The 25,969-nt window shown below is 39.8% G+C and overlaps 1 protein-coding gene across 1 annotated transcript in view; it reads right to left on the bottom strand.

The window, feature by feature from the left end:
* FBN1 (fibrillin 1) overlaps positions 1–25,969 on the bottom strand; it is a 233,246-nt gene that overhangs the window by 109,808 nt on the left and 97,469 nt on the right. Inside the window, exons 6-9 of the mRNA XM_077764455.1 lie at positions 18,534–18,731; positions 14,957–15,082; positions 7,686–7,811; positions 1,886–2,044 (exon numbers count right to left, since the gene is read on the bottom strand). Of these exons, the coding sequence (XP_077620581.1) occupies positions 1,886–2,044; positions 7,686–7,811; positions 14,957–15,082; positions 18,534–18,731 (609 nt within the window). The remainder of the gene's footprint in view (positions 1–1,885; positions 2,045–7,685; positions 7,812–14,956; positions 15,083–18,533; positions 18,732–25,969) is intronic.

Genomic DNA, 25,969 nt, shown 5'->3' with positions numbered 1-25,969 from the left:
AACATGTACTTCTTCTAAATAGTAACTTACTAAATGGTCCCCCTATGGCACAAAGAACGGTGGGCTATATTTTTAGGCTATAGACAGTAAGCAAATCAGACAAAATTATGACTTGCTACATGTTAAAATGTATTGAAAGATTTTTATTGCTTCTTTAATCTACACATATAATTCTCAGCAATAAAGAGAAATTTTAGAGTAACACCTGTGAGCAGGTGTAGAATCCATGATAATAGGTAATTTACATTCTGTGAGTAACACTCTAATTAACTCTGTGTTTATCCTTCCCCACCTTGATTTGCTCTGCTAAAGTGCTCTGATTCAAACATACCATTCAGGAATCAGATCGAGAATGAGCTATAACCCCGGTTCTTACTTACATCTGGTGGGAAAGATGTCACTTAATAAATTGTTCACTCTACCTGAATGCCTCCTATGAATAAGATTTTGCCAAATACTATGGAAGTGTTAAGAAAGCATAAAGTATATGAGACTATGATAATGAATGAGCCCTCCTAATGAGATTTATCAACTAGTAAAAAAGCAATACATGAACATAAGTTGCCAAAAAGCAGAGTAGATGGGATTTGTGCCACAGCAAGAATAAAAACCTGGAACAAGGAGACAGAAGGCAGCATTTCCAGCTGTAGTTATCCTGGCACATTCATGAATTCGGTCATATTGAGAATCATTTTAGGATCCTTAGGAAACAAGAGGGCATTTTATTATTTGTTTTTAATGTTTATTTTTTTTGAGGGAGAGAGAAACAGAGTGTAAGTGGGAAAGGGTCAGAGAGAGAGAGAAGGAAACACAGAATCTGAAGCAGGCTCCAGGCTCTGAGCTGTCAGCACAGAGCCCGACGCGGAACTCGAACTCACGAACTGTGAGATCATGACCTGAGCTGAAGTCGGCCGCTTAACTGACTGAGCCACCCAGGTGCCCCAAGAGGGCATTTTACAGGCAAAGTAGCAGAGGTAGGAAGTAGGGAGTAAGAACCTCAACTGAGGACAAGTTTTAGGGGAAAAAAGAGTATTTGAGTTTAGAAATCTTCAGACTGGCTTCAAGGAAAGCTTGATTGCATAATTTAACTAGAAAATAAAGCCACCATAAAGAATCAGAATTAAAAGATGAACTGGGGTCAGGTTTGAGGACGCTGGATGCTCTCTGCCAAGTAGTAAAATTTTATTTTCAAGAAATGGAGTGACTTGGACCACTAGATACCACCTGAAGTCATCCTGGGAAAAAAAATTCTGGACATCTTTTCCTACATTTTCCCCAGCCATAATTTTTTTAACCAAACTACAGATGAGTTATGCTTTGGGAAATGTATATGGCAGCTGTGGATTTCATAGAGACAAGTTAAGAGGCCACTGCAATAGTCCAGACGAGAGAAAATGAGCTTTATGTGAAAATGGAAGGAATATGACAGATGAGAGAGGTATTACAAAGAAGAAAAAAAAGTCAACAAGAATTGGCAACAAGCAAGAGGAAAGTGTCAAACGTTAGGGAAGGAGGAAACATGTATCCAGAGTAACTCACCAAAAGACTCTGAAAGAAGTGAGTTTTATTCAAGTGAGCTTTGAGGACTATTTGAGAGCCAAAAGAAATACAGGAGAATAAGAGAAGACAAGTACTTCTGAAAAATCTGCTACTTAGCGGTAATAAGCAAGCTAAGGAAGAAGCAGTACCAGAAAACAGTATTATTTGTATGGACCTCTATTTCCCCCCCAAGTCATTATCTGGGGAAATTTCCCTGGGAGTCATCTTTTTCTTTACTGGCATCTTTTTCACTTACCTGGATTTCCACTAGATCTGCATCATGCATGTCACTGGGCTTGTGGGGGTAGAACTGGGGATACTCTGCAGATAACTGAAGGGCTCTTACCCGTTGCTCTGATGGGACACATCTCAGGGGCGACCGTGACCCCTGGAGACCAGCATCGGCCAACGTCACAGCAACACTGCATTTTGGTTATGGACTGAGGCAGTTGGTTAGAACAGCGCCCATTTGCCAGAGCCGTGTAACAGTATCCGGGGCGAACATCTGAGGGAACAAAGAAACACAGCCACCCGCACATCACTGAGATGGATCTCCAAACAACCCTCTCCTGCTCCAACACCTCTGCGCTTCACACTTGGGCTCTGGTAGGCAGGATGCACTGACACGCCTGCGCCCTATAAGCGAAGTGGTGAGCGCTGCTTGGACAATGCTCAGTCAAAACTCTCTTCGTCTCACACCTTTCGCTCCTGCGAGCTGGTGCACTTGGCCAATGTCCCACATTCCATCCCCAAGGTGGGGACGAATGATTACAACCATATGTGCCATAGGAAAAGAGAGACTAAGAAAATCACTGACAGTGACAGTTAATTAGTTATAAAGACACGTCTCTATACTGAAGGGAGACTGTGTTGTCCTTGGTTTCACACTACTTAACTCGAGCCACTTTAGGCAAATATTGATATAAATCTATTTTAAAACAACATGAAGTCTGCACTATAGTCTACATTTCTAAAAGATCTTTCTTATTTTTCAGACTGAAACTGTGAGTCAGACTTGTGAAAAATTTTTTTAAACGAGTGAGCCACTTTGCAGTCAGATCCAATGCTTGTTAATCAAGATTTCCTTTTGTCCTGGGGCCCTAACAGGTTTTATAAGGCACTGATTATTTATAAGTTCAAAATGTACATGATTCCAAGTTCTTAGTCCTATCAGATGCAATGGTTCTTGAATGATTTTTTTTTTTTTTTTTTTGGCAGAAAGGTATCTTCTCAAAGCAACACGGGAAGACATATTTCTCTATACCACCTTTATTGGGTTACATCATGTCTGACTGTCATGACAACATTGACACATCGAAGTACAAGTCTAGGCTACCAAAGAGCCCATGACATAGTAAAGCGCTAACCGCTTCACGGTGAGGAAGCACTGTCAACTAGAGGGGAAGCTAGCCAAATACAGAACATCTTGATCTACCTAACATATTGAGGATGAACCTCTCTTTTTATTTTAATTTTTTCACATTTATATTTGAGAGAGAGAGAGAGAGGGCACATGCAGCAAGTGGGGGAGGGGCAGAGAGAGAGGGAGACAGAATCTGAAGCAGGCTTCAGGCTCTGAGCTGTCAGCACAGAGCCCGATGCAGAGCCAAACTCATGGACCATGAGATCATGACCTGATCTGAAATTGGACACTTAACCAACTGAGCCACCCAGGCACACCGAGGACGAAACTCTTTAACAAAAGCCTATCACCGTACAGCGATATCCATATGTAATGAAGTTGTAAAAAGTAAATAATATTTAAAATATGCTTGATATCTAAAGAAATTAAGGGTAAACTCTTTTATAAAATGAAGACTTTTTTATAGTTAAAATTTCATCACTATGTTTCCTGTAAGTTTAAATAATAAACTTCAGGTTTGATCAGAGAAGGTCATAACTATAATTGTCTTCATCTACATCATTCTTAAGAATACAAAGCCATCAAACCTTGAAGGTTACAATAAATTAATAAACAAAATAAAAAACAAGGCTAACTTAGAAACATATAAATTATTAACATCATAGGAAGAAGGCTACAAAAAAAACCTAGACAAACCATCAAATAAAATTAGGGATCAGCTTGAAATAATACAAGATTATTCCTGAAAAATACTTAAAACCACTAGCAGGGAGGCACCTGGGTGGCTCAGTCGGTTAGGTGTTTAACTTGGGCTCAGGTCCCAATCTTGGAGTTTGTGAGTTCGAGCCCTGCATTGGGCTCTGTGCTGACAACTCAGAGCCTGGAGCCTGCTTCAGAATCTGTATCTCCCTCTCTCTCTGACCCTCTCCCACTCGTACTCTGTGTCTCTTTCTCTCTCAAAAATAAACAAACATTTAAAAAAAAAACCACTAGCAGATATAAATGTGCTTTCTACAGATTTTCTTGTGGCCCCAGTTCCTACACCTGCGGTCAGACTAATGGTCTCAGCAGAGAGGCAGAGCGAGTTTCACTGCAGCCTGGTCCAGGGTAAATGGCCAGAGAGAGGAGGGCAGACAAGATAAGCTCTGTGAAGCTACAAACAGCACCTTCCCTATGAAAAAGGAGTAATAAAACTTCCTAGTTTCTACTTTTCATTGCTTTAAAGCCACTGATAATTTATATACTCAGGGATTAGTAAATGTTTTGGGCATGGAAACCAAAGGCTGTTAAGAATTGGAAAAAATGTTCAAAACTGGCTTATATCCCAGTTTCAAATAAATTTGGTGGTCAAAATCCAGTATAAATACTTGACCACAGCTTGTATATATAATTTGCAGTGTGGGCTATCTTTCGGGGCAAAATTGGGACCTACGGTTACCAATCGCAAACTCTTAATGGGCTAATGTCTATTATTTATGCACATTAACTATGATACTATTTTACTGCCCCGCTGGCTGACTTAGATGGCATATCGGAAGGTTAGAGACTCTTGATCAAAATGGTGAATGCTGTGGCTAAAAAAATTACCAGCCACATCTGGGTTGCTGGCAATCTCTGATTTGCAAATGGTTCCCGCACATACAATAAGCATTTGGCTGATTTCTCTTCTTGCAAGAAGAGCTTTGGTTAAAAATACACACATTTATACAACTTTTAATTCTGAAAAAAACCTATTGGCTGACAAGTAAAGGAAGGGAAAATATGTGGAAACCAGGAGCCATTTGGAGGAACTGCCCCCAGGGCACACCAGCCTGAAGTTTCCCTTGTCATCAGGAAGTGGGAAGGAAACCATTGTATACTGAGATCAGTCTGCCTAGAGGCTAAGGAGTGGCTCTGGGATGATCTGAAGACCTATGGTAGTGAGGGGGAAGAATGTTAAGATTTGGAGGAAATAAATGGAGGGTAGGAGGAGGTATAGACACCTTCTTCTGTTTTGAATTTGCTCTGGCCAAGACATCTGGCAGAAAAGGAGTAGGAAGCTTTCTTCCTTTATCTTCTTCTGAATCACTTGGCCTTTCCTTTCAGAACCTAAACATCACATTCTATCACAACACATATATTATTGATTAAATAGGTGTTTGCAGGCCTATCATCACTAACATTGTTGTAGACAACCAGGAGCTAGGAGCTCTGAGGCCCAAACTAGGTACAGGATATTATCAGGATTCCTGGGAATTGAGGAGACAGAACACACTAACATGAAAAGACCACCCTACACAAGGTATTATAAAGTACCAAAGGAAGATCACAGAACAAAAAAAAAATAAAATAATACTGCAAGAGCTTACAGGACAAAGGGAGTGCTGGGGACAGGGAGGTCTGAGAGCCTCAGACTGTGGGGGCCGAAGGTAACAGGCGAATCTCATGCTTAGACGTATAAGGAGGATGTGACACACCACTAGCCACGTGTGGGGTGTTCTATTGGTTAGATTTACTAATTCCAAACAGCCAACCTACAAACCAACCTTGGATTTGTTTCGAAGTTGGAGACTATATGTATTTTCTTTTCACTAGGGATATTTGGGGGGAGAGGAGGGAGGGTTCCTGCATGGCAGGAAATACCAGCATTAGGGTAGGCCAAAATGTCAGTTGGAGCATTTTATGTAACAAGCTCCTAATTATGGCAACAAACAATAAGGTTCCAAAGAAGGAGAAAGTGTGCTGCCTAGAGTTTACTGTGTCTGGTGTTCATTCCAGAGGGGGCAATGACAGGGTCAGGACCAGGGGCTCAGGGCCCAAGTTGGGATCTCGGCTCCTTCACTTCTTAGCTGCTTAAGCAACGGAACCAAATTACTTATGTGAACTCTGTAAACATCAGCTTCTTCTCATGTACAGTATGGTTGTGAACATTAAGTCAGATAATTTCCATAAAATACCTCACACCTCAGAGGTACTCAGAGGTACATGAATCTTAGTCCCTTCCCCACACCCCATTTTCTTTCTAAATAGTATGGATATATTTGGTAAAAGTATTTTAAAAATGTAAACCATCTGATATGTAAATGTGTTTTAATCATTTTAATATCACCTGGGGCTCTCTTTGAAGGTTAAAAACACATCTACCTATTATCTGGCCTGGAAAGAACTTCTGACCTAAGTCTCTGTTAAGCCTGGCCACTGGATGTCATGCTAATTGGGACAGTTTGGGGACAAAAAGGAGCTCCAAGGACTGCAGTCGCCATCCTTTTACTGCAATTCCAGTATATGTATGTGAAGAGATCTTGGAAACTCAGACAATCTGGGCACCACCGTTATTTCTAAGGAAAAGTCCAGATATGCTTCTCTCACTGGTTGTGCTTATTCAAATGTCAACTTAAGAGACCGCCCTCAGCTTTTATTATGTGACTAAGTAAAAAGGAATTCAGAATTTCAAGTGCAACTCCATTTGGGCCTGAGATCCATGGCTTGTGGTGAGGATGCAAAGCTGAGTGTCTCTGAAAATAGGGGCCAGAGACAAACATCAAAAGATAGCATTCATTTTTCTCCAAGGCCATGTGCCATAGGCTTCCTAATAATAAGGAAGTACTTATTTTGATATTCAACAAGTACTTACTAAGTGCCTATGACATTCAAGGAACTGTGCCAAGAACCACCAGGGATATGTGAGCATAGCAGTTATATAGGCTGTAAGGAGAACTTACAACTTAATTAGGGAGGTAAAAACATACAGACATAAAATCTCCCTAGAAGACCATTTACAAGAAGCATCTCTTCCGGTAAGGGAGGAACTGCTTTCAGGTAAGCTGATCTGGGACATCTTCAAAGACAGAGAGCCTGAGCAGAAGCAGGAAAGGGGGCTCGAGCTGGGAAGAAGAGTATCCTGAGTGGTACAACATGTATGATTAACGGCATGAAGGAATTGAAACACATGACCTGTTTGAGGGTGAGAAGCAGGGACTGTACCCACAAGTCAGCAAGGCTGAGGGAGGTCAGAGAATGTCCTTAACTATTAGGCTACACACCTGGAACTTGAACTTTTCTCTAGCCGACTAGACTTTGAGGGAAGTCTTAACAATCAATAAATCTGGCAGTAATCAAACCTATTTTTTTAAAAAAAATAACAAAATCCCTTATTTTGTGTAGAAGCCTAACATGCCGCTAGATAAGAGCAGAGTGTGTGCATGTAGGGGGCAGCGAGTAGGGGGAAGGGATCCCGTCCCCTTAGCCTGCTCCCTCTCACTGGTCCCCTCTCCCACCCAGGCAGCTCTGGAGACCTTTGCTATTCCTGAAGGATCCATGGAGCACAGACTGAAAACCACTAATTTCCAAATCCTAATGGAAAACCACCCAAGGTTTGTGAGCAAAAGGATTATTTAATGAGAGCACTATTTTAGAAGATAAATTTGACAAGATGGATTGTAGAGAAGCCAGGAAGCAGGGACACCAATTAAGAGATTATTGCAAAATTTCAGCCCTAAATTAACACAGGTCCCAGGAAATGACTGAGGGTTTGACACTTGCATAACTGCAAAGTTAATTTATAGACTGAGGATATCTGTATGGGCTCCTGGATCATCCCACTTTCTGGGAGGCAAAAATCCTAATACAAGAGGGTAGGATGCCTCTTTTCTTTAAGAGGGTGCACCACTGTTTAATGAAATGTAAATGTACACTTTACAGAAAGTGAGAAATTATTAGTCCCCTTTGACAAGCGTGTTTAGAAAGGTGTTCATTAGGGAGCTGGTTTGCAGAAATCACACAAGCTGTTTATAATTAAACCTACCTATGCATCTGGTACCGTCGGGAGAAGTGTAAAAACCAGGAGGACATTTGCAAAAGTAACTGCTGACTGTGTTTGTACATTCGCCCCCATCACAGATCCCAGGAATGGTGCTGCATTCATCAATATCTGGAACATAAAGGAGAGGTTAGTATTCACAGAACACAGTATAAAACCGCTCATCACCAAAGGAGATTCAGATGTAACACCACTCACACCGTGTCCCCAGAAACAGCAATCTTTACAGAATAAAGCAGCATGTAAAAATAGTCAGTTCATTGACTACTGACCCAGAAGTGGGTACTTCTTCTTTCAACACAGTCTTACCCAAGGAACTTACAAAACTCAAGACATTAGAGCAAAATAAAAGAAACTTTGCCTGTAAAATCTAAAAGTATGTACTGTTTTACCAAGTCGCTAGAGCATGCTAAGATTCCAAATGCTACTTAGTTCAAAATTTTGTTTTCCCTTTTCTCTCCATGCTTTGCACTGAGTTAACCTCCCTTTATATTCACTACTCTATATTCTGCATCAGTTCCTGTATTTCTTTACAATTGGATTTTCCACAAAGCAGATACTGAAATCCTATAGAGAAGACCATGTGGCCTGAGTGCTGACCAAGAGTCAGAGATATCTTGGTGTTTTCAGGGGCACCTGAACTACCATGATGATGGCTTTCTGCGGGTTCAGTGAGTGAATGGTGGGGGGCACTAGGATGCTCCACCCAGATCACTCTCAAGGGAGGACTTGTCCCAGTACTGGGGGTGCTATCAGCAGATAGGCTTCAGTTCTCAGCTCCTTCCACGACTGCCTGAGCTGTGGAAGGGTCTCCTCAACCCGGACTCCACCCCTCCCAGGAGCCCAAACCCAGAGACTAACCATGGAGGACAGTCAGATAATAATCTGGTCATCTGCACCAGTGGGGACAGCTCTGAAAAACACTCCAATTCCTGAATAACCCTGTAAGGTTAGCTCTCAGGGCCTGAGGTCAATGGTCTCCTCCTCCAAGGAAGCAGTAAAAGTTCCTTAGGACAGTATTCAAGAATACTGAGAACAAACTGAGGGCAGATGGGGTGGGGAGGAGGGGAAGGGGGGTGATGGGCATGGAGGAGGGCACTTGTGGGGATAAGCACTGGGTGTTATATGGAAACCAACTTGACAATAAACTATTTGTAAAAAAAAAAAAAAAAAAGTTCCTTAGGACAAATCCAACCATTTCCTTCAAGGGGAGGTTTTCAAGAACCAGATTCAGGCACTGATAGCTGTCAATAGATATGGCACCAATGAGGGGAGAAAAGAAACTGAGAACTTCCTGTTTATGCTAAAAGTAAACTCAGAGCACAGGGTATCTGCATGATCTTGACTCCAAGAGGAGTGGGCTTTCTGCACTCACCTAGGGAGAGGTGCGGTTTGACCCAAGCTCCCTGGGAGTAATGCAATGGCCAGACTACCGTGGGCACTCAAAAAGCCCTAAATTAAAAAAAAAAAAAAAAAAGGAATATTTCTTCTCTAGTTTAAGTACTGCTCTTCACTTGTAAAACAAAATAGAGTTCTAAGTGGACCAGATTCAAGTGTCTTCTGACTCAAGTTCACCCTGTTAGTCAAAAAGGCAGCAGTGACACTGTTTACATGCAGTTTAACCTTTTTAAAAGCAAAATCCCCATTCTTCTATGCTAGGCTAGAGGCTAAACCAAACAGTATTTCCCTGCTTATATTAGAGTCAATGCTAACATAAACAGCATTGTCACTGTGAAGTTGTATAATGGTAAAGATGTATATTCTATTCCGACAGATAGAAATTTTACTGGATTCGGTGAAAGTCAGGCCAAAAAACAGCCAAGGATGGAGCCTAAGGTTCTAGAAGTAGCATAATATCAGAAGGCACATCTTAAGACAGTTCTTTACCATCAATCCTCCTGAATTTACCAACCACACTCCTACTTAAAAAAAATTTAAAAACCCAAACAACTTCAGTCTAGAGAATTCAATAACCCTATTTAAGAATAGAAGAGGATATATCCCTGTAACACATAGGTATCAAGAAGAAAGTACATCTTCCTCAAAAGGTCCCTAAAGATTAATGTCTGAGTCATTAAACTCCTGTCAAAGATCATGGGAGGAACTAGTGTCTATTAAAAGAAATATTTTTCTACCTGTTATAAATGATGGCGACCATCCTTATTAAGGCCAATTAACATATATCAGAACCAAAAGAGGTTATTTAAGTGACAAAACACATCAGAAACAGAATGGGGGTGCATCTGGGTGGCTCAGTCGGTTAAGTAGCTGACTTCAGCTCAGGTCATGACCTTGCGGTTTGTGGTTTTGAGCCCCACATCAGGCTCTGTGCTGATAGCTCCAAGCCTGGAGCCTGCTTCAGATTCTGTCTGTCTCTCTGCCCCTCCCCCACTTGTGCTCTGTAGCAACAACAATAATAATAATGAGAGTTGACATGTATTGTGTGCGAGGCATTGATAAAATGCTTTCTGTGTGTCAACTCATCTAATCCTCACAGTATAGATACAGGCATAGGACCTGATCTCTATAATTCTGGTGCCCAGGGATAGCTCTTGCATTTCCCTGAGGCCGTCAGAAAACAGCATGAGTAACACTCAAAATAAGAGCAGAGGTTCATTTATAAAGTGATGCTAAACCCAAGTCTCCCTTTGCCAGGGGCTGGGCAAGAGGGAGAGGGTCAGGGATCTCACGGAGGCACATGGCCTCAGAGGTCAGTAAGTCAGGAAATACACTGTAGTGCATACCCCCCAGTTTTCACCCAGATAAAGATAAAGCAGGACTCAGCCAAATTATTCCATTTGAAGGAGCTTAAATGGTGCTGAATTCTCTTTAGTGTCCTCTCCTCAGTGACAAACCCATTTTTCTTCATGTGTCTAAGGCCCTTCTACTTTCCTGAGTCACCTTGCGTCTCGAGCCTGTTGCTTCACGGTGACAGCGGCAGGAGTTCCGATTTTGTGACCAGGCTGTGGTCCCCTCAGTAGTAAAAGGCCAGAATAAAGTATCTGAATCAAAATCACGTACACTCTGAAACTCATACTAATCTATTATTTTTTCCAGCCTCTTAGCATGCTGTATTTACCTCCTTTTTAATAGAATTTCAGGTATCCCACATAGGAGAGAATTTGAGATCAGTGGATTTAATATTTCTGTGAGTCAGTCTGTATTAAATGTCAGCCATAAAAATAAATGAGTTTGTGGGGGACTGGTGGGAAGTGGGGCTTGACTAGGAAGAGATGCTTCTGTGTTCCGGACACTTCTCCTCAGCTCCTTGAGGCAGAGCAGCTGGGAAGTAGCCATGCCTGTGGTCTCTCTGGCCTCTTGCTGTGTGCCCAAGAAGGGCCACCGTGGTAGGCCCTTTCTCTCCAGATTTGCTGACCTGGCTCATCTGTGAGATGAACTTTGTTTTGCTAGACACATGAAATCCAGTGTAAAAAATGTGACTAAAAAGTAGACAAGCTGATTCTTCAAGTCATGTTGAAAATAATATCAGCCTTACTATTTTATAGTCATACCATACATGTCAGCTTGTGTACTTTCTTACTCATGTGGCACCTGTTATCTGATCACAACTGGGAAATAATGAGAAATGCAAAGATTGAGTCTGGATTACAGAATTGGAAGGGACCCCCAGAAATCATCTTGTTCAACCTCCTCATTTGAAAGCTGAAGTAACTCAGAGCTGGTAACTGACTTGTCCAAGATCACATACAGGAGGGGGGACATTACCAGGTATAGGGCCAGGTCTACCTAATTCCTAGTGCTCTTATGCTAGCACCACAGAGACTGTGTTCAGCAATGTGTAGGGAGCTGGTGACCCTGAACAGTGGGAGTCAAGGGTTTACAACCAGCTGCAGAGGATGGAGCCCCATCTGTGACAGTGGGCCAAGTAGCCCCGGGAATTCTCCTGGGTGCCTGAGAGAAAAAGAGCCCCCTGTGGCAAGTAGCCATCAGATGTTTATGTCATTATTTCAGAAAGGGGAAGTCTTAAGGTTTTTGGCCATGTAATAGGGAGGGCACAGATGTAGGGGCTACATTTTTTAAAAGTCCTTTGCATCATGCAGTGCTATTATAATTGCTAAAGGCTGGGCTGGTGGTAATCTAAATCCCAAAATATTAGTGGTTAATTAGGAATCCAAAGGACTTCTTCCAGAAATAAAACTTAATCCTTTAATTACACTTTTTATTTCTTAATTTCCTCCCACAGTAACCTATGCAAATATGGACTTGGTTTCCAAAAAGAAAAGGCTCATGTGTTCTTTCAGTGTGCACCTCGAGAGTCACTGGAAAAATCAACAATGAAGGTAGGCGTGAACTCTGTTTCCCTCCCCGCCCCCCAAATCACAGCTGTAAATCTCAATCCTTCCTTCTTAAATTTACGAAAATTTAATTGCTATTTGATCACTTCCACTTGATCCTTTACGTTTGAAAGGAATCTAAGTTGCACGTAATGGTATAAAATTTGGTACGTGACCTTTTTTAGTTTCAGGGGAAAAGGGATATTTTAAGAAGGGAGAATTCTGCAAAAGGCAGATCTCACACATACAAAAAACTGCTCTCCCCATCACTGAGGGAGTAAAGCTTAGCAGCTTGTAAATTTGTTAAAGCCAATTTTTGATTGAATTGGTTTCTTAAATAAATTACTGTGGGCTTCCAGGTACCCAGTTCCTTCCTTTCCAAGTCAAGAGGAAGATGCGTTTTAAAAGCCACTCAAAGTAATGGTAAAGGTGCCAGAACGATTTTCACAAGGGCACAGAATCCCACTGTGGCCTGACCATCTTCCCAGGGCACACAGATGTTCTCTTTATCCCTTCAGTGTGTGGGCCAGATTTTCTGGAATTCCTTCTATTAACCATGCTATCAATCATCCTATGCCCAGAGTTATGCCATTCCCACAGAGAGGCAGAAAACTAGAGGAAAGCAAGGCAACTGAAGGAGGAGACCCATCTCACCAAGCATTCTCAGAGGACATTCTGATTACTCTTCTACCCGACCAAGTAAGACAGGGCAATAATGCCCGAACCAGCTTCCAGGCCAGAGTACACACAGTACAAACAGGACATTCTCTTCCAGTATCAATTTTACATAAAACAAAATAAAAGAGAGGGGAAAAAAACCCATCATCTGAGTTTAATGTAACCGTAGATGGCTCAGAAAAAAAAATAAAGGTCTAGCCAAAAGTATGCTGTTTTTATCTTGCTACTGATTTCAATATGTAGCCGGAAAAATAAATATTTGTGAAAAAGGATTAAGTAATTCTCAGACTGAATTTTTCAGCACCATAATAGGTTTCTTAGCATTAACAAAAGAATTTTGAATGATTTTTCTTTCAGTCTGAGTATTAAGTCTGTGCATCTTCTGTCTCATCCACAACCACACAAGGTGATCGATCCTGACAGACGTTAACTGACAGGTCTGAGTGGAAGGTAAGGGACACAGGAACACAATTCTGTGTCCCAAGCTGGAAGCTATCAAATTCCAGAAAACAAAACTTATCCAGAAGACTGGACAAGTCATATGGATCACAGCGCCCTAAATCTTGAAGCTGACTGTACCTAAGCTGAATGTATCAAGCTGGGAAAACCTGAAAATATGACACAGCCCATTGTGGATGTGCATTTTGCAAGCTGTTATAAACCCGACAGCTTATTAGTGGCATAGAGATATACACCACAATACCTGCAAATCTATACTATAGTATTTAAAATTTTTCAAAATATTGGGAAATATAATTATTAAATATTAATATTAGAGGTTATGGCTTACGTCCCGGAAAGAAGACAATATAATACGGTACCACAAGTACCAGTGTACAAATCAAAAGAAGTAAATGCTAGTGCTATCTAAATGACTTCAAACAGGGCACTTACCATACCCAGTTCCTTAATTTGTGGCATGAAAAGGTACAAGTAGTTAAGTTCTTTGCCTCATTCAGTATCAAAATCCTTTGCTTCTAACTTAGATCTACAACCTAACTTTTAAAGTACACTGGCCTGGAAGAGTCAACTTTACCATTCTTTGAAACTTACAATGTTTTTAAGAAGTCCTAATTCCTTAGAAAGAACGTAAATATTTTTCACAGCTACCTCAACTGTTCATAGCATGTTCAAGAACATATTATTATGAATTCTATGTGACTAATAACTTAAAAACAACTCTAACCCAAAAAGATAATTTTATCAGTGCCAGATTTCAGATTACTCAGTTTCAGGGCAAGTAGATATTAAACTTCTTATGTGTCATTTATGAACTGCTCTTCAAATCTGAAGCTGTCTTTCCCACATAGGATATACTGTGGCTATCCACAAAGAACATTCATGACCCAAACCCAGACACATGACTTAGAATGAGTTATTCCTCATTGCTGGGGTTTAGGAGTATAGACAGGGCAGCAGCTGCTTTCAACAAAAGTGCATGCATCTAAAATGCAAATTTATATCACACAAGGTACAGCTAAAAATGAAGGAAGAAGTTTTGTCTGCTGAGTCTATTAAGAGATATACTTTGTTACTTTACTGTCAGCCATTGTACGTGCAAGGTGCATGCACTCCTCAAAGAAAAGAGAGTTTGATGCTGCCTACTTATTCCCTAGATGTTTCCCTCTCATGGAAAATGCATTTCTTACGGCCTTGGATGCCAGGCTTTTTTTTGGCAAGTACCAGTAGCGGTGCATATGAACATATTTCCTCTATGCACATTTTAGGAGCTCAATCTAGAAACTAGATGCAAATGTATAAATTTACCTCCAGTTATTTTTCTGTGTGATTACCATTAAAAAGCTTCCATTTGATAGGCGCAAAAGAAAATACTAAACTTGTACTCAGAGCATAAACAGAAGAGTTAATCTCTCAAAAAAAAAAACACATAGATTTTAACTAGAAAAAAATAAAAACATCAGAAGATATGTCCTTCTCAATGATATGTAATGATTAATTTAAATTCATGTCTCTAGAACTATGCAAAAACATGTGTCTTGAACACTTTAACCCAAATATTGGTTCAAAAATATTTCATGTTTTAATATTTAATTTGATTCAGATGGATCTCTTATTTTGGGTCTATAAAAGTGGAAAAAGCTGCAGGGTTTTTCTGGTTCACTAGTACAAAGGCATATTATTCCTGGTAAGAATATGATATTTACACATTCATAGGAATGACAAAGACAGAAGGTTTTTGGAACAATTTGCAATAAAGCTTGTCATTGATTTGGGTTTTGCGCGCCCCTCCACCCCTTCATGGCAAAGCACGGTATTTCTTACCTTCGCATTTTTGTGATGCTTCATTAAATTTGTGTCCCGCGGGGCATTTGCACTCAAAAGACCCAACAGTATTAATGCAATTTCCTCCTTGACAGAGCCCAGGGATGGCCTGGCATTCATCCACATCTGTCAGGTTTTAGGAGACAGAGAGAGAGAAAGAGGGCAAGGGAGACATTCATATAAAAGTCATTGAAGAAAATGTGACAGCTTTTATGTCTATATTACCCTACTGATGTCAACAAGTTATTTGTCCATCACAATATTTGGAATACGATGAGAGAAACTATTTCTCACAATTGCTTTATGTAAAATAAATTATTTGAGTAACATAAGTAGGTCGATAATGTTTTGTAAGAGGTCACAAATACTGTTTAATTTTCCCACCTTCCATCCTCCCTCATGTCGAGGAAAATATTTATACTGATGGTTGTGGGTCTTATTATCAATGCTGCAAGTTGCAGGGATGCAATGATAAAAAGGCTGACAGGAATAACTAGAGTTATTCAAGAAATTCTTAGAATGAAAAAGCAACACACATTTCTATAAAAAAAAAAAAAACGGTCTCTAAGACTTATATTGAATGATTCAGTTAAGGCAGAGTTTACATTATGATCATACAGACTACTTGAGACAGCGAATGTTTTTATGCAGATGAAATGAAAAATGTTCACCTTCCATTCTGTAGAATTGTACTGTGTAGTAAAAATTAACCCAGGAAATCAGACTGAGAAGTGAGAGAGACCAGAGATGAGGTGCCGTCTCACTCTGCTGGCAGAGCAGCCCCCAGAGGGAATCTTTTTACAGGGAAGTCAGAGCATGTCCTTCCCAGCTCAAAGCTGGAGCCTGTATCTTAAAGATTCTACCTGTCCCCTCTACTCTCTGACCTCATCTTCTGACGTCCTCTCCCTCTCTGTCACTCCTCTCCTTCTACACTGGCTTCCTTGCCATTCCTTAAATACACCAAGGATGCACCTGCCTCAGGTTTCATAATAGTGGCCCCTTTGTCTGCATCATTCTTCCTCCATAAATGTTCATGCTGTCCCATCCGTCAGGTCTCTGTTCACTACAGCAGGGTCTCCTTCTCTGGCCAATCGAACAGCAACAGCCAGCCCCGTCACTCACCACCCTTCCTACTTTGCTTACTTTTTCCCGTAGGATGAATCACCAGCTGACCTAATAGATGCTTGTTTGTTATGCTTTGTTTCATAAATGCATTGTCTTTGGTACAAGTTCCAGACAGTGGGTTCTTTCTCCCTTTTGTTCACTGCTATATCCTTGGCACCTAATAACTGTGGTCCCACATGTAGCCCCAAATACAAACATTCTAGGAACAAAATTAATCATTCCAGGCTCATTATGTTCAGTTAGAAAGACTAAAAAATATATGTACATTCTTTCTATCTCTTCATTACATATGTATGTATATATGTGTATAAATACATACAAAAGTCTAGTTTAATAAAGGACCCCCCAGAGTGGCAGTCTAACTTTCCTTTCTCTCACTTTGGACATTCTTTTAGAAATCTGGAAGCCTAGGATACTGTCTTGTTTTATCCTTCATTGTATGAAGCAGGAGAGTGATCACCAATTTTAAGGTCTCGACTACCCCATGTTCTTCAGAAAAGTTGGCATGAGGGAAAGGATACTAAAGGAGCAATTTATTTTGCTACAGAAGTGCCACTGTTTTAAATGGAATGTCTTGGCCCACAAATGACTCACTATATGTGCAGCATAATTAGATTGTATTTTATAGCTGATCTCAATTTTGTCTTAGACCAGAAGTTTCCATTCTCTTGATATGCTGAATATGTTATTAAAATGTTATTTGAAATTGATTGTACACATAAGCAAAACTTAATAATAATTAAATAAAATAAAAAACTTGGTCATATTTTTGGCCAAGAGGAAATACATTGGAGGGCACTTCTCTGCTGGCCATACCTTCCACGACTAAAGACAGAATAAGCTCCTTTATGAACCCATTTACCCTCAGCCCCTCCCACCTGGCCCAATGTCTGAAAACCCTGGCAAGGAGAACAGAACCCCAAGCCGATCGCAGACTTGCTCCAAAAAAACCCCACAACCAAACATGAAGAATTTCATTCTCAAAGTAGCAATATAACTGCCATTTTGATTTCACGGTTTCACAAAATTTCTGATAAATCTTTCTTTGTCTTGGCTATTGAATAGCAGAGTCAGGAAGGGACAGAAAGAAAATGGTGGACAAGTCAAGATTGTAGGAAATGCATAGCAAAGTCACAGAGTAGCCGCTCTTCTCCCTCCCTCGTCATCATCTATCTCCCAATTGCCTCAGTGCCTCAACCTCTGACAAGGACGCGTGGAAGGATATTTGGGCACACCAAATCTGGCTTTCTGGTCTATATCAGTGAGTTCACAGGTATTAGCTGGCTTCAAAACACCAAGACCAAGAATTTCTTCAAAACTCACTGGGACTTTCTGAAGATAAGAAATATAAAGAAAGTTTCCACCCAGGAAAGGGGGAACTAAACTTACTCTTTACAAATTCACACAATAGACCCCTTTGTAATTCCTTTGTTCCAAAGTGACTTTTTGCTGCTCCCGACATTCAGAAGGACAAGTTGAAGGGCACATAAAAGAGCTGTATGTTGTACATAGAAGTCAGGAGCTAGGACCAACGGTGTTTATCACCAGTGGGATTTGTGGAGGCAGAATTTAATGGAGACCCACAGAGCTATGTGACTCAGCTCAAATTCTGTTTCACTGCACATCAGCCTTAGATTTAACATGCAGAACCAAACCACACTGGCATCTATTGGCCTCAGAAAACCATACCCTGGATTTTCTGAAAATATTGCAACATGTTAAAAAAAAAAAAAAAAAAAGCACTGAAGATGTCTAAAGGAAGCAGATACAGCCTGGGAGTTTTCAATCCCATCAGTTTAGTGCTGAACTGCCTCCGTTCACTTCCTCCTGTTTCCTGCCAGACATCCAGACAATAAAAGAATTTGTACAGCTGGAAGAACAGGAGTAAAAGCCAAAAACAGAGTAAGGGCTTCTATGGGAGACAGGAGAAGAAGCAAGCAGGCGACATCTGGGGATATTTAAAACTGTGAAACAAATCTTAATTTATTTCTGACTTGTAAAAAAAAAAAAAAAGCATAACGTAGCATGTAAAATCGAGAGAGGAACAATTTTCCTGGGGTCAACTAAGGACAACCCAGGAGACAGAGGAACTCCAACAATATCAAATGGAGGGAAAAAATTAAGAAAAACAAACTACCTTGTTCACAAATTTTGCTTTGTGCTTACACACAGCATTGCTCTAATGCACAGCACTGCCGCAACCAGAATTGCACCACCCCACAGAAACACCTCCGGGGTCGGAGGGGGAGCTGCTGGCAAGGAGAACTCCAGGGAGACCAGCTGCTCTCTCTGGAGCCACGCTCCTAATGCCTAAGTTGGATATCATGCCGTCAGCGAAATCGTGAAGTTATGTCTCTGACACCGCTTTTCCATTCTCTCCAACTTCACTGGAGAATGGCTCTCCAGAGCAAATACATGAATCCATTAATAACCCCATCAGCCAGGGGTTTACCTTGACAGGCTCCTGTACGGATATTTGGAATGAAGCCTCGACGACAGGGGTGGGGCTGGGCGGGGCACATCTCACAGGGGTGGCCCCAGGCTCGGCCCACGGTGGCACAGCAGAGTGTTTTTGTGCAGACAATCCCGCTGAGCTGTCCCTGGCACATCTGGTTGCTGACCACAGTAAAACATGGGCCCGTCCTGTAATCTGAAAATAAAGAAGGAGAATTCCATGAAGGTCCAGGAAGGCAGGAACCATCACGCACAGGAACAGCTGTGCCCCATCTTGCTTGACTCCTAACTGAGAACAGTCTTCACGGATAGAACCACACATCGCTGGCTCTGTGGGAAGCCTTGGGCAGGCCATTCTACTGCACACCTCCATTTTCCTCACCTACATCATAGGGATAAAAACATCAGTACCTAAGCGCTATGAAGACATTTTTGTAAGTATCAAATGAGCTAATGGAAAACACTTTACAACTGGGATGTCTTATAAAAAATATAGCAACATGATATGACACATTCATCCACTCAAGAAAATATATCAGTGCCTACTATGAATCAGTCCCTGTGCTTGATGTAGATGCTTTAGAGATTAAAATAGACTAAATCCATGCCCTCACGGAGCTTAGAGTCTTTTATTATTTAGGCTGGAGAAAGAAAAAAAATTTCAAAACTTGCAATGGGGCAAGTCATGGCATTTTCTTCCTGGGAGTTCCTTGATTAAAAGAAATGGTTATCCAGTTCTTTTGGATTGGGTCCATCTTATTTCACATACAAAAAAAAAAAAAAATGTGCAAGCAAACAAACAAGTAGGCATTTAAAAAAATTTGCCCATGCAAGGACATTAGACATTTAGTATAAAGAGTAAGGGCACTGATCTGAAATCATTGTAACCCTTGGGCAAAAGTCCATCTTAAAGTAAACAGAGATAAGCTAAGGCCATAGGAGACTTTCCAAGTACTCTCATCGGATACAAAATCTGCCTCCATTTTTGTTTTGTTTTGTTCTCTAAAGGGAGAAAGTCAATCTGGATTCAGCAGCAACAAACAAGAAAGATTAACATGTAGTGAGCATAGAGGACCAAAGCCAGGCTGTCCCCAGCCTACCTGTGATAGAAATCGAGACCATAATATCCCCTTCTGTTCCACAGTGGCCTTGGCAGATAAGGGAGGCTGGGTTGTGGCAAGACCATGGGCTTCTATCCACCACCCACCATTGCACGCTTCCCCATGTCACTTTCAGAAATGCATAGTTTCCTGTGAGTCCAGGAATGGAGTAAATAAATAATAACTGAATAACGCCAGTAAGTTCCTTTCACCAATCAATTCTACAGTTTTATGAAAATCACTGGGAGTGCTAATGAAACTGCTGGGTTAGGTTTTCACTTTTCTTTTCTTCTTTCTTTCCCTAAGTAGCTCATGAGACATAGCTCCGCAGTTTACCAAGGGCAACTCTTCTTTACAGTACCAGCAAGAGTCAACAGGGTGGACCATGACTCCATTTGGCAATAGTTGAATCTTACCCGCAGGCATGCCTCTGGTCTCCGCATTCTCTCCTGCTTTCTTTGTTGCAGTAATGACCCCAGCTGCTCCCTATCACTGAATGTTCTTCCTCACTCTCAATTCTATCATGCTAAAATGAGCCACCTATTGCCAATGGCACCACCCTAATGCCCATGCTGCCCTAATGTCCACGTAGAAAGAGGAGCCTTCTCAGGAGTTCCTAAAACAAAAAGTCACCCAATCCCGGTTGAGCAAGAGGACTAGACCCAAATTATGGTATTACTTGAGAGATGGACTGGATGGCCACAACATCGGGTCCCCATCTCCACATCTCCCTGTCTCTATGCAAGTGCTTGCAAAAATGTGTTATGTGTATCACTGATGGAATGCAAGATGACTTTAGATTGTCATGTGTTAATAGTCATGCATTAATTTTCTTAAAAAAATTTTTAATGTTTATTTATTTTTGAGAGAGAGAGAGGCAGAACATGAGCAGGGGAGGGGCAGAAAGAGAGAGGGAGACACAGAATCTGAAGCAGACTCGAGGCTCTGAGCTGTCATCACAGAACTCAACACGGGGCTTAAAGTCATGAACCATGAGATCATGACCTGAGCCAAAGTCAGACACTTAACCAACTGAGCCACCCACAGGTACCCCACTATGTATTAATTCTAATTTGTGTTATTAAAAACATATTAAGGTTTATTATGTATATTATTACAAACATTTCACAAATATGTTTGCTATGATGAGGATGAATAAAAGAAGTTTAACTCAACCTAAAGGAAAGTATTAATGAACACTAGTAGTGGATATGCAAATGAACCAAAAATTGTGTAGACTGCACATACACACCACCAGTGTTTCCACCACCCTTCCAAAAGACTAACCTTTTACCTTCGTTCCCCTCAAATCTCTAGTGCTCTAGTCCCACCCCTTTCCAGCCCTATCTCCTGACAATTCCTCAGTTTACTGTCTGTTAATTTTTTATGTTTTTTTTTTTTACCCTGCTGAATATTTCTTAGTTTTAGATAGTCAAGTTCTAGGTATGTTTTAATATTTTCATAATATGCCAGATCTGTTCAAAATCCACTATCGTCTTCCAGAGATGTTGAATTCAAATGAGAATACAAAGCTTAAATGCTTGCGCTGTTGAATAAAATCTCTGCCCTGATTTCAGTCTGTCTATCAAGGGCAGCACCACGATGGTACCATGATGGTTTGCAGTAAAAGTGCCCTTAAATGCAGGAAACCCACGGACAAAGCCAAAGTCTGCAGTCATTCGTTTTTTGGCTCAATTCTTCCAACTGTTACCTATAGGCACTTAATAAATACATATTAACATATATATGTAACTAACATGGCATTTCTTTTCTATTTTAATACTTTATTATATATTTTTATGATTCAAAAATAAATAATATCTCAATTAGGAAAAGGTAGAAACATAAATAAGAAAATAAAAATCTCATGTAATTGCTCCTAAAGAAACCCTTGATACATATTGGTTATATTACCTTACCTAATTCCACACGTTTTATTCTTTATCACAAAACAGCAAAAAACCAGTTTTATATACAAAACTATATTAAGTATATAATTTTGAATCCTTCTATTTTTTCACTTAATGTTGCCAAAAGCATTTTCCCCTGTAAATACTGTTCCAAAATATTATTTTAATTGCTAACAATTTTCCATCAAGTTATAACACAATTTATTCAATAATTTTATTATTGTGTGTCATTTAAATTGCTTCCAATTCTTCATTATTACGTATAATAGTGTTCATTATTGATGAACTGCTTAGGATGAGAAATGTTTAGTCTCAGGCAATAGCCATCAAGATTTTTATGGTTATATATACATATTTTGCTTCTGAGACCAGCCAAGATCACAGCACCATAATCTTTTATTTAAAAAACAGATTAAACCTTCTATGTTAGGTAACAAGGAAAGAAATTTAGGTTTGTTTCTTTTTCTCCTCTTAATTTACTGAGCTAAGTGCAAATGTCTGAATCAACAATGCCAGATTCACGCTGGCATATCAATTTCAACCTTTCAAAAAACATAATGGAACATAAATTTGAATTTATAATCCTTTCTTCGACATCGCTCGGATTGAGTTTTGCTCTTCACTTTGCCAAGATATCCTATGGAAAGACCTTATATATGAGGATTGCAAAGAATCAGGGTAGGTGCAAACACATATTTTAGAGTGACACCAGCAAAAATGAGGCAAACTACAAAATATGAAGAAAATCTGATTCAGTCCTGTCTGACACTGGCTCATGACTTCAGACATGAATTCCTCATTGGAAGACCTTCATAAAAATAAAATAGTCCTTAACACTTTTCTAGGGTCAAGTTCTTACCCTCATCTCATATGAAACTCATTGAATAGAAATGGCACTTGTTAATCCCGACACTTTTCATTAGGCATCTCTAGAGGCCACAGGGACCTATCTTTATTAAATACACTGGATATTTAGGAAATAGTTTGAGTATGTATAACAGAGTCTATAGACTTAACACATTTCTACACTAAATACTTATCACTATGGACAAAGAACCAGACCATTTGACAGTGCCTATTAGTAAGTGGACATAAATGTATTTGTAGGTCCACATTTTCAATAAAAACTGCTGAGTGCAGAGGGAGAGGCATAATCTGGATGAAGTAGAATTGGATCTAAAAATCTCTTGGAAGGTAAATGCTCTATTAACGTGGTTTTCAAATGTCATTCTGATTTGGCAGCGTGAGCTCTTTATCCTGTGCTTCATTTAGATTGCCAAAGTTATGCTGTTTTTTGTCCAATACTTCAACCACAGAAAAAAAAAATCTGCCCACACTCCCAATTCCTTACTAATAATCCAATTATTTACAATTATTCCCATAGCACTTACGTGATACTAGGCTAAATTTACATACTCTTTTTTTCCAGATAGTCCCAGCACTAGACAGGGAATGTGCCTAATTCAATGCTTGGGTAATGTCTGACTCATTCCCTCAATGTAAATCATTATTCCTAATGCAACTAAAATATACTATTAAAAATACTTTGTTTGCAAATTGCCTTACAATCACTTTCTTCTAAGACCTCTATGAACTAGGGCAACAGGCCAAGCCTTTCCAAAATTAAAATGCAGTTTTAATTGTTTTTAATGGGCTTGCTCTAGTGTGGCTAGCTCATGGGAAATTCTGCATCTACATGTTCCCATTCTGAGTGGTGAGGCTTCAGGACTGTTCCCAGTCCCCATGGATTTAGCCTCAAGACTTCGGATCTAACCAACGTGTATCTGCGGCCTCGAATCCTCAGCCCCTGCCCAGCTCTGCAGCTCAGAACGCTGTGACCCGCAGTGCTACTTCACTTGCATTTGTAATCAGGCTTCACCCTGAAGGAAATGCATCATTCACAGAGAAAAAAATATTGTGGTGGACTGAATTCTTGTCACTCCTGCCCAATCATTAAACCACAAACTGCAGGGGAGGCACAAGGATATAATTTTGGGTACTAGGCTCCAATTATTTTAAATCCTTCTTTTCATAAAAATTACCAACAAAAGAATGAGATATCAATTTATCCATGACAGGGTCACAGCACAGCATGCTTCTACCTTGCAGGTAGGTTGGCCTGAGACACATCAGACCCCTAATGTGTGGAATTTCAATACAACCTCCTCAGAAAGGAGTTCACAGAACTTTCAGTCTGAGGAAAATTAAAGCAAAGAAGTTCCATTGATGATAATTAGTCTCATAACTGTTGCCATTTCTTCTTACTCCAATTATTCTTAATTTTGGGACATAACCAGATCACCTAGGGAAGTTTTGCAAAATACTAATGTCTGAACCTCACCCCTGTCCCACAGCCCCTCTTCTCCCTCCCCCTGCTCCCACCCAACGGAGTCCAATTCAGTAGATGTGGCAGGCGGCCATCATGTCCTTTCCGTATTTTGCAAAAGCTCCCCAACATGATTTTGCCATCTAGGGTTCTAAATTGACTCTCTCCTCTCTCTCTCTCTCTCTCTCTCGCTCTCACTCTCTCTCCCTCTCCCTCTTCTCTCCCTCTCTTAACATTATTGAGGACTACTTATGTTTCATTATTAATTGGAAGTGTCTTCAAGTTAGCTGGCCTGAAGGTTATACCTTAGAAATGTTAGGGAGCCCATGAACTGGAATTACCACAGCTCAACATAACCCAATTCCATAGTATTCATTTCGATAGTGTTGACTGATTATGAGACAGTTTACCATGTTCTTTATGAATTATACTAACCACAGCTCACTAAACCAAACAGCAAATCAAAATTTAAGAAGGCTAATAACCCATTACTCCGCTGCCCTAACACTCAACTGAACTTAACATTTCTAAGCTCTCCCCTCCCAGTGTTACAAAGCACATTTATACACATAACATCACTCCCCATTACCATGAACTTCCATTTCCAACTTCCCTGCCCAGTGTTCTATGTGAGTTAAATGTCAGGGGGATTCTCCATCCAGGTTCTAAACACATTCATCAAACTTAGCATCAGTAACACCAAAAGTTACCTTTTAATTTCCTCCAGAATTTCACTATCACAGATCACCCTGAAATACTTCTGTGACTCCTGACTTGATTAAATATAAACTTTAAACATCATTTATGAAGTTTATGCCAAAAATAGTCAAACTTTAATCAAATGAATCTTCCAGACTTCATTTGTAGCTGAGAGGACACACAGCAGTAGAAGAACAAGACAAATAACACCACAAGGAAACGGTCAGAAAATCCAGAATATGTGATTTTCAAAGGCAACTATCCTGAACTTTCCCAAAAATAAATGACCCCCTCAGTTAAAAAAAAAAAAAAAAAAAAGATAGAGGGATTATTTAGATTAAAAAGACATAATAACCCAACCGTAACTGGATTCTGTTTCAGAAAGAGACAACTGGAGAAATTTTATATGGGCAGCATATTATATAATATTGTGGAATTGTTCTCTTAGATGTGGTCATGGTACTGTGGTTATCTATGAGAATGTCCTTCTTGTTCAGAGGTGAAGTCTTGTGATGTATACAACTTAATTTTCAAATGATGTGGCAAAACAGACTCTCTCTCTCTCTCTTTATATATATATATATAATATACACAGTACAAAATATATACATAATATACATATGTATAATATACATATATAATATACACATATATTTATATATACACTCATATACAAATACACACATAGAGATTACATGTATATAAGTAGAAAAATGTTAACAAATATTTAATGTAGGTGGAAGGTATACTTTATATTATTATTTCAACATTACTGTAAGTTTGAAATTTTTAAGAATAAAAATTTTGAAGAGGTGAGAATTCCTTCTTGGGCTACTTTTACTATGCAATATTGTCCCTTCCATTTCATCCAAGCTATGTTTTTTTAAAATGACACAATAAATTTCAAATATATTTTCTAATCCATACATTTTTGTAAAATACTACATGCAAGATATGAGTATGAATATGGTTTCTACAGTATTACTTAAAGAATATGACCTTTGGGCAAAATTTACTAACCTACATTATGCAAAACGTTTATCTTTCAGTAACTGTATCTGTACAGCTTGACTAAAACTAACTTTTTAAAAAAAATTCTAGAAATAGGGTACAGGAATAAGCACAAAACTATTTCTGTTAATATTTTGCTGACTTTTAACTTTTTAACTCATAAAAGTATTACCATTGTAAATTTTAATATAAATATCATTCAAAACTGTAGAAACAAGGTGATACCCACCATTTCATTCTAACATGCAGACTAAGCAGTTCACAAATCCAGGCCATAGTTCTATAGAACCCAATAACATGTAGCAGCCATTCCATATTGCTAACACATTTTATTCTGTTCTGTGATGGACTGCAATCTTGTTCAGGGAATAGAGTATCTCATGTCTGA

This window comes from Crocuta crocuta, unplaced genomic scaffold (genome assembly GCF_008692635.1).
Source record: "Crocuta crocuta isolate KB4526 unplaced genomic scaffold, BGI_CrCroc_1.0 scaffold102, whole genome shotgun sequence".
NCBI lineage: Eukaryota > Metazoa > Chordata > Mammalia > Carnivora > Hyaenidae > Crocuta > Crocuta crocuta.
Note: the sequence above shows the minus strand (reverse complement) of the source record. Positions and strands in the feature narration are given on the sequence as shown.